The 16,350-nt window shown below is 34.0% G+C and overlaps 1 protein-coding gene across 1 annotated transcript; it reads left to right on the forward strand.

Annotated features, from left to right (window-relative positions):
• Positions 1-447: 447 nt before the first annotated feature.
• Positions 448-5,321, forward strand: LOC145059036 (lipoxygenase 2, chloroplastic-like). Its single transcript, XM_079006897.1, has 8 exons — positions 448-818; positions 2,251-2,510; positions 2,600-2,837; positions 2,913-3,230; positions 3,310-3,506; positions 3,576-3,877; positions 4,030-4,296; positions 4,396-5,321. The coding sequence occupies exons 1-8, from the start codon at positions 458-460 to the stop codon at positions 5,153-5,155; spliced, it is 2,703 nt and encodes a 900-aa protein (XP_078863023.1). The 5' UTR covers positions 448-457; the 3' UTR covers positions 5,156-5,321.
• Positions 5,322-16,350: the final 11,029 nt, after the last annotated feature.

Here is a 16,350-nt window from a genome sequence, read left to right on the forward strand (position 1 = left end):
ACACATACAAATGCGATTTTCATGTCCCTCCGGATTTAGGGTGTGGTGGCACACATTGAAACAAACCTATTTTTTGAAAGACTTTTTTCCAAATTGTCCTATATATTTAATAAAAAAATCACCCATCTTTTCTTATGACTTATATGGTCTTGACATGGGTGGTGACAATAATTACTATCAAACAAATGTTAAATTCAATATTTTATTTACATGTGTTTCATTTCGTACCAGATCATCTAATGAAAATAGCACGAGTTTTTTTCTATAAATAGTATCAACCTATCTTAAAATTAAATAAAGTAAAATAAAATAAAAAGAAAGAAAACTCTTATTTTTCTTGTACTAGATTATCTCAGAAAAATAGCACAAGTTGTTTACTATAAATAGAAGGTACACTTCAAACCTCAAAATCACACAACCAAGAGTGACTAGCGTGGAGAAGGAAACTAAAGAAAACATGTTGAATACTCAGATCAACCGGACTTACACTCTTAGCAAACTACTTCCACTGCATAAGCCATTTGTCACCGGTGATTACACCACCCATTCCTCTTCCTGTGCCTACTCCCCTGCCATTCTCCGCCAGCCAACCACCACCAAGAAATCCAATGCCACTCGCACTCGATCCACCTCAGTTGGCAAAATAAAAGCCATAAACATTCCGTTTCTTAACAAGACCAACGTCAAAGGTGTTATCACCATCCAACCAACCGTGAGCTCTGCTATTGACGGAGTAGGTATTGGTGGCGTTGTTGATGGTATCTCTGATCTTTTAGGGATGTCCTTCTTGCTTGAGCTAGTTTCCAATGACCTTGACCGTATGTATACCAACTTTTTTACTTCCTAATGATGTTGCGTGATTTCAAAATCAAAACAAGATACTTATAATTTGGTGTGTATATATATATATATATATATATATATATATATATATATATATATATATATATATATATATATATATATATATATATATATATATAAAATAGGTTTTATTATAAAAAAAAATTTACATTCCAAACAATTTGAAAAGACACTGATCAAATGGAATTTACCAAAATTGCAAAATTAATTATTATTCAAACAATCATGTACTTGATTGTAAATACAACCTTATCTACTTGATCTTTGGGTTCTTTAATGACTTAATAATAAAATTAAAACATTTAGAGATTATGGAGTCACATAGGCTTTCTTTTTTTTTTTTTTTTTTTTTTTTTTTTTCAATCAAAGTTTTAAATAACGTGAGATGTGAGCGTGATGGTAAAGTTAAAGTTAAAATATAAACTTTTACGTTTTTCAAGACATAACTATTTTATATAAATTAACAAATATGAATTATATAATTATTGAATTTTATCAAATATATAAAGTTTTTAGAGGTGTTATACAAATATTTAGTATCAAAAAATTAATAAAAACTCAATTATTTTAGGGCCGATAAAAAAAATGAAAAAAACTTGCACTTTGAAAAAAACTTATACCATAACGCGATAAGGTGCCTTGACATGTTATTTGGATGTCACGCTTAACAAATCCGCCTTAAACGTTGTTGATCATAACGGCTATGTTACGTCTCTCATCATGGTACTACTTGAGGCGCGTCATGGCTATCTTTCTTAATCCATTTATCTCATTGCCTCATAATTATTTTTAATAGTTAATATCTTACATATTAATTTATAAAGAAGTAGGAGACATCGGATCTGATGTGTAAAGTTTAAAATTCTACCAAAAAAACTAAAATAGAGAGAAACTTTAACATATAGATGTGCAATACTTAACAATTCTTATTTGACAGTACTTGCATTAATCTATATTTTCATGACATAGTATATTCGTTTTACATTTTATATTAATAAACATTATAACTTACATCAAATACTATTTGTCAAATACATGAAAAAAAATTAATTAATATCACGATATTCAGTTTTATTTTTAAATTTGCATATATTCTTATAGTTATATTTTTACCAAATGGCAATTAAAAGAAATTTTAAAAGGATAAAAATTCTACAAAATTTATTTATATATACTATCCTAGAAAGATGCTTGACGATAAGTCATGCATTTTCCTATTTTCATTCTTTTAATCACAATTTCAAACCGATCACCAAAGTCAAAAATCTGTCAGCTTTTACATATTCTAATCTATAATTTTCGATAATTTTAATGCGAAAAATATGAAAGTTTAAGATCATTTTCATTTAGAATAAGGTGTAAAAAATGGAGTTGATTTTGATACAGCAAATGGCAAGCAGAAGACAGTGAAGGCGTATGCAAGATACGATGCACTAGATTTTGACATTAACGTCTACACATACAAATGTGATTTTGACGTCCCTGAGGATTTTGGTGAGATCGGAGCTATTCTTGTGGAAAATGAATACAGCAAGAAGATGTTCTTCAAGAAGATTGTTCTTAACAACGATATCACCTTCACCTGTGAATCTTGGGTTGCTTCCAAGCATGATAACCCCGAGAAGAGAATCTTCTTCACTGACAAGGTTAATCTCACACTAATTTACCTCCTGTCACTGTTCAATTAATAGCCATTGATGTTCGGTTCTGATCATTAGTCCGTTTGTAATTATAGTCTTATCTTCCATCGGAAACGCCAGAAGGCCTAAAGTCTTTGAGAGAGAAGGATATGGAATCTCTTCGTGGGAATGGGCAAGGAGAGCGTAAATCTTCTGATAGGATTTACGATTATGATGTTTACAACGATCTTGGAGATCCTGATCAGAGCTTAAGTTTAGCGCGGCCGGTGCTGGGCGGCAACGATCATCCTTACCCTAGGCGGTGTCGTACTGGTCGGCCAATGTCTACAAAAGGTACGAACTTATTTTCTTTCAGCACTATTGAATTCCTGCATACATGAACAGTTAAATACCAAAAGCAATATACAGATCCCTTATCGGAGACGAGAACTTTGCTCCCATTCTATGTCCCTAGCGATGAAGATTTCTCAGAGATAAAGAAGGCGAACTTTGGAGCGAGGGCATTGTACTCTGTACTCCACGCAGTTGTACCCGCTTTAGACGCCATTATTACTGACAAAGACAAAAGGTTTCCTTTATTCAGGACCATAGATATGCTCTACGATGAAGGTGTTAATGTTCCTCCTCCTGACAACGGACTTAAAACTATTTTGCCTAGACTTGTCAAAGGCGCTGTTGATACCGTAGACGCTGTGATCCAATTCGAGACCCCTGAAACCATCGATCGTAAGCTTTGATCTTAATTTTATCTCGTTTTTTATTTTAGCTTATGGGTTTTGTATATTGATTGATGTTCTAATTGTAGATGACACGTTCTCTTGGTTTCGTGATGAGGAATTTTGTCGACAAATGCTTGCGGGTCTTAACCCATATAGCATACAATTGGTGACAGAATGGCCATTGATGAGTAAACTGGACCCTCAAGTTTATGGGCCACCGGAATCAGCAATCACCACGGAGATCGTCGAGCAAGAAATCAAAGGTTTCATGACTCTTGAGCAGGTAATTCAAAACAGAAAATGGAAATTTAATGTCCTTTTAATGAAATAATAATAATCATGTTTTTTGTAGGCTTTGGCTGAAAAAAAACTGTTCATGTTGGATTACAATGATCTACTACTTCCATACGTCAACAAAACAAGAGAGCTTAATGGGACAACTCTTTATGGTTCAAGAACTTTAATGTTTCTTACTCCCACCGGAACTTTGCGACCATTAGCTATTGAGTTGACCCGACCACCGTCCGATGACAAGCCACAGTGGAAGCATGTCTACACTCCCACCTGGGATGCCACCGGATCTTGGCTATGGAAGATGGCCAAGGCTCATGTCCTTTCTCATGATTCTGCTTATCACCAATTTGTTAGCCATTGGTAGGTCCGGTTTATCCAATGTTATTATTCTACATGTACATGTTTATGTGTATGTGTTGTTCAGTCGAAGTAGTGGAATGAATGATTTGATTTCAGATGTTTTTTTTTTTTTTTTTTTTTTTTTTTTTTTTTTTTTTTGTTTGTTATTGTAGGCTAAGAACTCACTGTGTGATGGAGCCTTACATAATTGCTACCAACCGTCATCTTAGCCAAATGCATCCAATCCGGAGACTACTTCTACCTCATTTCCGATACACCATGCAGATCAACTCTTTAGCGCGTCTAGCTCTCATTAACGCCGGTGGTATCATAGAGTCAACATTCTCTCCCGGGAAATATTCCATGCAAATTTGCTCTGACGCATATGATCAACAATGGCGTTTTGATCATGAGTCGCTTCCAGCTGACCTAATTAGCAGGTACCCTTAATTATGCATGCATGCAATCTCTTTCTGTTAACATAAAATAATCAACGGTTTTGCATGACATAATATCTCTGGTTATGTTGTATCTTATAGGGGCATGGCTGTTGAAGATCCAAATTCACCACATGGTGTAAAACTAACGATCGAGGACTACCCATATGCAAATGACGGTTTACTCCTTTGGGATGCAATCAAACAATGGGTTACCTCTTACGTCAACCACTACTACCCAAAAGCGAATCTTGTTGAATCTGATGTAGAGCTTACACAATGGTGGGATGAAATTCGAACAGTTGGACACGGAGACAAGAAAGACGAACCATGGTGGCCACAACTGAAAACCCAAGAAGATTTGATCAGAATTGTTTCAACGATCATGTGGGTGGGCTCTGGCCATCATTCAGCTGTCAACTTCGGACAATATGATTTCGCGGGTTACTTCCCGAACAGGCCAACGATGGCAAGAACCAAGATGCCAAACGAAGACCCAACAGAAGAAGAGTGGCAGTCGTTCATAAACAGACCTGAGGACGCGTTGTTGAAATGTTTCCCTTCCCAAATCCAAGCTATAAAAGTCATGTCTCTTCTTGATGTTCTATCAAGTCATTCACCGGACGAGGAGTATATCGGTGGATATATAGAGCCAGCATGGGCGGCGGAGCCAACTATCAAGGCGGCTTTTGAGGAGTTCCGTGGTAGTTTGGAAAAGATGGAAGAAATCATAGACTCGAGGAACGTCGATCCCAAATTGCGCAACCGAAGTGGAGCTGGGTTGGTTCCGTACCAGCTTCTTAAACCATTTTCCGGTCCCGGGGTGACCGGAAGAGGTGTTCCGAACAGCATCTCCATCTAGTTTCGTATGTCGTCTTCCAGAATAAAGGCTTTCGAGATCTATGGTCCGATAGGTCTTTGTGATAATAAGGTTATAATCCATAGTGTTTGTTGTATTTCCATTTCAAATAAGTTCATCTAGTTCTGTATGTCGTCTTCCGGAATAAATGTTTTCGAGATCTATGGTCCGATGGGTGTTTGTGATAATAATGTTATAATCCGTAGTTTTTTTTTCGTTTTATTGTGATTTCAAATAAATTCATGTTGTGGAACTTGTTATCGTCAGCCTAAAGAAGCGAGCCTAGAACAGGAAGTAGGTCGTGTTATTTAATGTCATCTTCTAATAAGAAGATATGGCAATAGCTGTTACCAACACTATGAGTTGTTGGTATTGTAAAATCTTATTAAAAGATGCTTTGTTTTACAAATAAAAGCTAAGGTTTTTTTATTTTATTTTATTTTATTTATTTTTATTTTTATTTTTATTATTATTTTTTCTTTTTACATCTAAGAGCGAAATATTGATATATTTACGGAAAAAATATCTAGTTATCCTTAAAAATAGTTTTTGCAAACTATGATTAATAGTAATACCCGGCTTCATAAAGTTTTAATATTTGTATGGATCATACAATGGTTATGGTTTTCTCCACGGTCAAATTCCGGGCAAAATTAAGTTACATAAAATCGAGAGATTAGTTTATTTTCTCAATATATTTTTTGTGGAATAGGTTATCACAAGTAGGAACCACTACTGTTATAAATTAAACGAATTTTATTAGTTAAAAATATAACTATTAATTAATTATTTTCAAAAAACTATTATGTAAAAGATTTATGTAAGTGTTATGTAACTTTATTTTATAATGATTGTTTCAATAAATAGGTGAAATCATTTTTTAAGTTATATAAGGTACCAAAGGGTTTTTAGTCCAGCGGTATTTGGTGTTGTCTTTTCTCTTTGTGGTTGATGGTTCAAGTCTCGTCGTAGATATAAGTAAATTTAAAGAGTTGTTTAGAAGTATGTTAGATTTGCTATTTAAAAAAAATTGTTATGTAACTTTATAATCATATTTTCATGGTTTTTTAGAAAATCAACAATATATACACATTCAAAATTAAATTAAATGATTTTTTTATAAAAGGCTAAAGATAAATTACTTTGTTTTTCAGAAGAGTCTTTTTTATAAGTATTATGAAATATGTTAACAAATAATAATAAAAATATCACTTTTGTGAAGAATTTACATAATAGCCACTTTTGATTAAAATTGTTCATTATGTTCAAAATTTATCAAATGACCCCTTTTTATAGTATAATGCTTTAACATAACTAAAATTCACATAAAAACAAAATATGATGTTGTAACACCAGTATCCCAAGTATTTTTCATTTGTGGCTCATTTCCTTAAATTTTGCAAATTTGGTCTATACGTTGGGCATACGAGATAGGTACGTCGGGTGTATGTGTTTAATAGATGATCACAGATTTCCTTGCCTATGCTGGGCGTACTGCTGCAGATGGCAAATCATAATTTTTAGGTTTTGGACATTATTTAAAGAACATTATGACCTCAAACCCTTTCTTAACTCCAGTCTCCACCTCTTTAAGCCTCTATTTCAAAACCCTAAGTGTGTATATGAGTATGTTGGGCATCACCTAGTGTACACTGGGAGTACTGGGTTGCAACCCCGTCAGTCTTTCGTGATCAAGTTCTATGTTGAGCGTAACAAGGCGCACACTCAGGAAACTTTTTGGGGCCATTTTGGGCCTTAGGTCACGCGGGAGTTTTAGGCTTTGGTTGTTGGGCTATATGTGGAAGCACAAATGGTCTTTTGCCCTTGATAGGGTAAATTATGTTTTGGGCCATTATTCTTGGGTTATACCCTAATTATTAGTTAGGGTTGTTATTGGGATATGTTTAGTGTGAGGAGTTGTGTTAGCAGCAATTCGAGTGTGGGATTCAGTTATCTTCCGTCAGAGGTGAGTCTTTTCGGTGTTCCTGTGGATTGAAGGCACCAAAGTCAGCCCACCATTTTGTTGTATATATTATTAGTTATTATGTGACTCTTACATGTTTATATGATCGGGTTGAAATAGACCCCATGGCTGGGCCCATGAGTATATGATAGGTTGGAAGAGACCCTAGGGTTGGACCTCAGGGCTAGGCCTATATTTGTGTATTGGTTTGAATATACCCCAGGGCTAGGCCCAGTTGTATTACTAGTATGTGTTACTTTGAAGAATTCACCAAGCCTTATGCTTACAGTTTGTGTTTATGGTTTTTAGTACTTTTGGTTCAAAAGGGAAGGGCCCGGCGTGATGGCATAATATCCTCCCCTCATGATTTCCACACTTTTGATATTTGTACTATGATATTTCGTGATACTTTGTATTTAGGATTATTTCAGGATATGTTATGTTTGGATTGATGAATTTAAAAATGAATTTTTTACTTATAAATTTTGGGTTGTTACAAGTTGGTATCAGAGCCAGGTTTGAGGGATTCAGGCATACTCTTAGGTGCCTAAGAGCCATGTTTGAGGGATTCGGGCACACTCTCGGGTGTGTTAGAACTCAAACTGAGGAAATGATAATCTTTTTTTAAAAGAAAGTTTTAAATTCTAAAAAGATTTCTACTAAGTAAAAAGGGGTGTGATGCGTGCAATCAATCGAGCTCAAGTAAGTGATTCCCAACATACTCATGTCTATGTGATATGATAGAATTCTTGATATATGAATTGCATGCTAGACTAGGGCTAAGCATATCTTCAAGAATCGTATGATATGATTACCTGATTTCTATGATGTCTTATAGTCTAATGGAATTAGATGCTATGTATTGCTTGGAATTGATACCGACTCAGCTAATTGCTAAGTGTATGCTTTAAAAGTTGTATACGATTAGGATCATATAGCCCTAAAATGATTGGTTTAGCCTTATTTCTTGTTCCTTGTTTGGTTGTGGACTTAGGATAGAATCATTATTTGACAGTCTATGTGACCATATTTTGTGTATAACTGTTGGGTTTTAGTATACTACAATATCCTATGGTGCACATACAACCCTAAATGCTTTGGATCTATGTTTTCTCTAATTATACATGCAATATTGTTTCCAAAGCATGAAGCCTACAAGTAGCATACAATTGACATAAACAACATATAAATGAGTTATAGAATTACTTCTTTGTTGTAGCTTGTAGTTTTGGTCTTTAAGAACTTAGCACCTCAAATGTGATGCCTCAAATGGTTCACAAACACCATGAACAAAGGAGGACTTGAGAGAGAGGCTACTTAGAACACAAAATTGTTCATCACTCTTATAGAATGCATGAGGCTGATTTTTGTGACTATGGGTTCCTTTTATTGTGTGACAAAGTCTAGGGTTACATCCATGCAAACCCTAATTCACATGACCCTTCATATTACTTAGGCTCCATGGATAAAGCCTCCATGGACTATTCTTGGACTATCATATTGGTTTAGCCCATCCTAAATAACCATAGATCATTGGCCCACACTATAAGAATTATTGATTTACTTAATCAGTCCCCGTATATTTAATTAGTCTCTTTTGATCTCTAAATTAATTCCAAATTAACTCTTGATCAATACTAATTAAATAATATGATTTCATATTAATATATTAGAACTTATAATATATTAATAAATCACAAATAACTTTTTCTCAAAAGTCCATCCTATCAAATTGCTTTGGTGAAGGCAACCCAAATGGACCATGCTACTCTAGGGTCAAGTACATACCAATTATAGTTATGGGCTTAGACACCTAATACAACAGTCTCCCACTTGGATAAGTATAATAACTATTATTGCAAGTACGACTCCACAACCCGACTAGCAATCATAGCTCTTAAAAGCTGTTGTCGAACTCTGACATAGTCAATGATGCGTCCATTAGATAAGGGATCATATATTCCTCCATTTTAGATATCGTATGAACTGAGACATGGATTATAATAAATGTCTCTGTTCATGCGTTGTTTCCCAATTTCCGATTTATAATGACCGACTAATTGAACAAATAAAATTAGTCCAGGCTTGGCCAAACATTTAGGGTTGTCATCACTAAATCATGGAGGGGCCCCATATATATCGCTTTTCTCCCTCTAAGGGTAAAAGGAATGTATAAAATTTGAGTCATATGCTAGCTATATTTACTCATCAAATCATACACAACAATGCATTTTATAACACCAAGTTACTGGTGCGTTTACGCATTATCAATGCGCAACCGATTTGTAAGCTACAACTCACATGTCTCTGTTTTAAGAATATAAGATATTATCGTCTCACAATCACTCGTGATAAAATCCATGAAGTGATTCAGATGAGCGTGGGTTTAATCCAATACTCGAATCTTATTCCAGGCGTACTCATGAACACTGCAACAAACATGTGCTATGTCTAAAACACCTAGACAATCTACAGTCAGATTCATGACAGTCTTGCCTCAATACCTACTTCCAAAGTATGATTGACTGTGGATAGTTTGAATAACCTAGTTATTCGTGAAGTCAAAACATGCAAAGTGAAACACAAGAATAATTGAATCCAATATGGTCTCAGAACTTCTGAATATAAATAAAACACCTTTTATTTAATCACCATATTGATTACACATTATTCATTGTATAATGTTTCGATTAATCAACTTAATACTTGAATTAAAACAATAGTTATGCCATGCTCCAAGCATGTACACTATGTTTGCCTATGGTCCTTTCTTTGTGAAACAAATCAAATGAAAGCATTTCAATGACACTCATTTCACGATCCCAAATCCTTATTATAAATGTAGGAATACCAAATTCTTGCCATTCGCTATAATTTGTTATATTTTAAACTTATATGCAATGATCCTATGGTAATGACTACGCAGAAAAGTCATGGAGAATTGGCAACAGACATTACAAAGTATTCCAATGGAGATCAATTTCAAGTAAACGAAGTCTCACATTCAAAGTACATTCCTTTGAACATCCTTCTTGCATTAAGTTTCCTAATCTTACACAGATTTAAAGAATAACTTCCACTTATGAAAACATTTCCATATTCCCATTTTGACTATCACTTCTGAACAAGAGTTACCTCTTCCCAGAGTATGTCAATGTGGTCCTTCCAAAATTTAGAATATACTTCTAACTTTCCATAAGCAACCACTCTTTGGTAAACCTCATATTGTCCTCGACAATTGCTTAACCATTTTAGTCATATCTCGTTCTAGTCTCTTTTCCCTCTTAATGCCTTAGACATTTAGAAAACTAGAACACATTAATGTTATAGCATATGTAATCGATCCTATACCCGAAGCATATGGGATACGATACATAATGTCTTACATAAAGATGTGATAGTTTACCAGTCTCTTGCTATAACATTTCCATATATAGAATTTCCTTATGTCAAATCTTTTCAACATAACATTCATATATATATCCTTGACTAAATTTGATTAAAATATCAATCTAAGCTTTTAGATTTGAAATGAAGTATGAATTCTTCTCCCTTGATTATAGCAAAACAACTTTTTAAACCCGACAACTTTGCAAATTGAAACTTTTGTTTTCTATAATTAACATTGCTAACTCGCAACACTTAACGTAATAATTATGCTCCCACTAGCATAATAATTACATTCTTATTAGGATAACACTTATGCTCCTACTAGCTTTGACATGTATCCAGAAATCAGCTGGACTTCTAGAAATCAATACTTATTGACTTTCTTACCAAAGTTCAGATTTCTGATACGAGATGCTTCGATAAGACTTTATCCAAACTTCTCAAATTCATACATATTTCCTTAGATAGCTCACATGTGTGTCTAAACAATTTTAGAACTTACAACAATAAGTCTAAAATGTTTAGACCTTTGCCATTTCTCACAATTTGAACTATGAAGAGGGATGCCGTAATCATAATCGGATTTGAGAATTCAAATAACACAATTGATATTTCCTTAAAATCTACTTAGTAAAAGCGTTTCCTCACAATCATTTTCATGAATTGGAGAGAAACCTTATGACACTTATATTTTTATGGTGTATGTGTTCCTATCTATGTGAATTTGTCATAACCATAATCAAAAGACAAGGTTAGTGACAAATCCAAACTCATATGAACTGAACTTGTTCAATCTTAATTTCTTGCCACCTGGCTGCACAAGTCCCTACCATTGCTTCCAAGTTGTTATGCAAACAATTAGGCACTCATAGAACTCACATGCATAGTCAATTTTAACTGGAATAGCCACAGAAACAAGAATATGTCAACACGATAGGTTACCAACCTCAAGCCGTGTGCTAGTGATTAACAATAGGTTTAATTTTGATTAGTTCTTGAAATTATTCAAGATCATTAAGACTCCCACTATCCTCTTGAGATATAAGATTCTCTTGTCAAGAAACACTCCTTGACAAACAAATATTCAAGAGTTAGTGCGATTTCTTATCAAGACAAACACTTCACACAATTGGCCTTAGTTGGTCTTTGTTTTATCCAAAACATCACAACTTACCAATTTCAAATGTACAAGAGTAGAAAAAATTTTACTCTACATTTGATAAGTGTTATAAACCTTTCTTAATATTATGTCACTTAAGGCTCAATCTTGGAGTGTGACTCTAAGATTTGATTTTGGAACGAAATATGACTTATCTTCTTGATTTAGCCATTTCAACAATTCACGATTCTTCTTCTTAGCCATATAAATGCACTAAGATGTCCTTAGAGGATCAATTGTGATATGGTTTCATAATCAAAAAGTAATCATAAAACACGATACTCAAGTACTCTCCCTTCTTCTCAGATTGGGGAACCTTTTATCTTTCTGCCTAATTTGATTCTTCTTATTCATTCTTCCATACATTGAAACTTTTTCAATGATTTTGAATTACACTTAATGTTGTAAGCATAACCTTATTTACTAAACTCTAGTAAACCATAACGAATAGTCTTATCGTTCTTTGTGGTGGACCTGATCAATGCACAACCATGTATACCTACTCCCCTAGTCCTTCACTTAATTCACATATACATGTGAACAAGGAATTAGTCTTAATTTCCCAAAGATTAAGTTCTCATTCATCACACAATACAAGTTGCAACCGAAACTTGGGTGATGAGAATCTTTCCTTATTTGGTAAATCTTGACACTACCACAAACGAAAGAATCAAATCCATTTTCCAATATTGCTATCAATGGAAACATATAAACAATAATTTTCACAAATGCAATTGTAAGGAAACTAAAAATAAGATAAATTTCAAAAAATTTATTTATTTATAAAAATTGCGAAAAACTTATCCTTACAATGCAAATACATATTGAAACTATGTTGTTGTCTATTCCTAAGCAATGTATCATAACTCTTAAGCAGCGACTCAAAATTCTGATCATCGAACCATGGGATCTAAATCCATCTCTTCATGATCAGAGTCAACTTACTCTTCCTAAAACGTCAAAATGTAATTACATTACATCATCTATTAAGAATCTCCAATTAGGAACTTAATAGAGTTAGATAGTGGATTTTACCTGAATTAGAGTCAAACTTTTTGACTTTAACATCTTTGCGACCTTTTAGGTAAATATGACAGCTTCCAAACCAGTGCCCCCTCTCTTGGCAGTAGAAACATATGGACTTTTTGGGAATGGTACACATGACTATCTCAGACTTAGCCTTTCTCTTTACTATTTGGTCAAATGACTTGACTATGGCTGATCCCTTTCCATTGGGAAGAGAAAGCTTTTCTGGACTTCCAATGTTGCCATTGTCCATATCCTTGGAAGTTTTGGGAAGTAGATCATCCAATCCAATTTGCTTTACTAGTGCGCCAAATCATTGATCATTCAGCAACAACAAGCAAATAGGCAAGATCGATAAGGGTCATGTCGTGATCTGTCATATAGTAGTCCTTAATGAACTCACTATACGACTCAGGGAGGGACTAAAGAACCAAGTTAACAGCCAACTTCCTTGAGACATCGACTCCTAACATTCCCAACCTGTCAATGTGTGACTTCATCTCCAAGACATGTGCACACAAAGACCTTCCATCTTGGTGTTCGCTAGCTAATAAGGCTTGAGTGATCTTGAACTTTTCAAGTCTTTGAACTTGTGGGTCAGGGAGAATTATTGGAGGAGGTAGAGGAAGTGAAGTTCCACTACAGCACGAAGAAGGGATTAATCCTTCACCTTGATCGTCTTGTGGAATATCATATTTATGAAAAAATTTATATTCAAAAGATTCGGGAGGACTATAGTTGTCAGAACTAGACATATATAAGGGAGATCTTCAAGTTAGTTGATTTAAGTCCTTAATATAACACCCAAAATGAAATATTAAGACTAGGGCCCAACACAATATTTTACAATTCGGAAAAGGGATGCCGTAATCCAATTAAAAAAAATATTTGAAGGTAGGTAAATGACGATTTACCAATTTCCACCATGAAAAACGAAATGGAACTTTAGGTTTTAAATGAATTGAAATTCCTAGATCTTTTGAGATTCATTGAACTATTCAATGGCATCTTTAATCCTTCAAGTTTGTGATTGGGACACCGAGGATCACAAACAAGGTGTGAATAACCATGCAAATTAGTTTGGTACTCTCGAAGTCATTTATCACCTAATCAATGTGCCGGTTAACCACACATGCTCCATTGATTTATGACATACATCGAGCTACCCTTTGCCACCCTTGTTAGTCCAAGTTAGTGTGTCGGTTAACCACACACGCTCCACTAACGACTCAGCAAGGTGCAAAGTGCAACTTCATGGGTTAGCACCAAATTCACGTTTTTCCTATGTAACTAAGATTGAGAATTTGTAAGACATTTAGTTACTTAAAGTATTCATTATACTTTTAATGAGAATGTCCTATCATACCCATTCGACTAACGACCTCCACCAGTCAAGGAAGCGGTGGGTGAGAGTGGACACCCATTAAACCGCCATTTTATAGGCAGTAACCTTATACCCCCTTATAGACCGGCTTGATGAATGAGGCCTACTAACTGTAAGACTGACTCTTTAACTTATACATATATAATTATTAAACTTTTAATTTTAGTATAAGAGTGTATTTTAAACTTTTAAAATACTAGATGGTTTAATCTATTAGTAAATTATACTCTTAATTTAACTAAATTTAAACCATGTCACTATGGAATTATTAATTCTATTTTAATTAAACACTTTAATTAATTTAATAAAATCCATAAGGTGCAATTTGAGCTATTCCAATACTTCAAGGTTCTAAATATAAAAAATTCAAAATTTAAAACTATTTAATTAACTTTTTTTTCATTTATGAACCCAAGAATTACATCTTTTTAATAACAAGAGTTTCTTAATTTGAGACTTTTCAAATACCAAAACTTGAGGGCAAGTTTTGTAACTCTTGAAAACTTTTGATTTTCCATAACTTATGAGTTAATATGGTTTTTTTATGAAATTTTTTTTCATGTTCCATAACTTGAGTACAAGTTATGGAGGACTTTAAAAAACATTTAAGATCAAATTTACCAAGCAAAATTATCATATAATTTTCATGTTCTAAATTAACTCATAAGGCAAGACAATTCATATAAACAATTTACAAGAAATTAGCCTCTCATATAAACTAATACAAATCTTGAAATTTTGACAATTATCTTATGATTGGATGAGTATAATCATTACCATACAAACAAAATCACATTTTATGAACTAAAACATTCTGTGGTAATGATCTTAATCCTAAACAGGCCAAAAAACCTAAAAAAACTGTTGTCTGATCATCCAACTCGTCGAGCCCAACTATGGACTCGTCGAGTTCAAGGCAAAAAACAACCTACTCTTCGAGTCCAATCATGCACTCGTCGAGTAGGTGCTGTCATAACAGTTTTTTAGCTTTGAAAAATAATACAACAATATTAATATAATAAAAAACTATCATAGGCTCTGATACCACTGTTGGGTTTTGGTATACTACAACATCCTATGGTGCGCATACAACCCTAAGTGCTTTGGATATATGTTTTCTATAATTATACATGTTATATTGATTCCAAAGCGTGAAGCCTACAACTAGCATACAATTGACATAAACAACATAGAAATGAGTTCTAGAATTACCTCTTTGTTGTAGCTTGTAGTTTTGGCCTTTAAGAACTAAGCACTTCAAATGTTTTGCCAAAAATGGTTCACAAACACCATTAACAAAGGAGGACTTGAGAAAGAGAGGCTACTTAGCACACAAAATCGTTCATCACTCTTATATAATGTATGGGGCCGATTTTGGTGACTATGGGTTCCTTTTATAGTGTGACAAAGTCTAGGGTTACATCCATGCAAACCCTAATTCACATGACCTTTCATATTACTTAAACTCCATGGGTTAAACCTCCATGGACTATCATATTGGCTTAGTCCATCCTAAATAACCATGGAGGTTCTAACTCTAGTTATGGTTTTGGTTCTGGCTCGGACACTGATATGTGCATACTTAATGCATATTTCTAATACTTTTAGCTAAAATTATGATAATTTTAGGACAAAAGATACTTATTATGGTTTAAATATGTTTTGTAGCAGCAAAGACGTGCTCGAGACAAAAAGGAAGCAAACAAGGAGCTGGAAGCATGAAGAAGGACAAAAGAAGACTTGAAGACTGAAGACCACATTGTGGTGATCCTCCAACATGACGTGGTGAAGGGAAGATTCTATACCAATCAACTGACTTTAGAGAATACGTGATAAACACGAGTACCACGATGTGGTGGCTTTCAACTACCACATGTTGTGTTGATATAAAGAAATTATAAATACCTAAACATTAGGTCGAATGTAGAGGTTCCCAACCGATTTTCGGAGGATAATTGCGACTAAATACCTCTAGAAACTCAAACGAAGATCAAAATCAAGTGAAGCTAAAGAATTGAGGAAGAATTACAAGATTTCTACATTGATCCATTCATTTTGCTAATTATTACTTATTTCTAGCTTAGTTTATATGGATTTTTGTTTTTCTCTACTACCATGAGAGGCTAAACACCTTTTACTTATGTTTGGTGAAAATTAACCTGAACCTATTGTGTTGATTTTGATTATTGGATGCTTTATTATTGATTTTACTTGTGTTTATAATCCAAACCCTAGCATATTTTAGTTCCAGTTTAAATTGCTTATAAATCAGATTA

The sequence above is a fragment of the Lactuca serriola genome, chromosome 6, assembly GCF_051521515.1.
Source record: "Lactuca serriola cultivar US96UC23 chromosome 6, Lser_US96UC23_V15, whole genome shotgun sequence".
NCBI classification, from domain to species: Eukaryota; Viridiplantae; Streptophyta; class Magnoliopsida; order Asterales; family Asteraceae; genus Lactuca; species Lactuca serriola.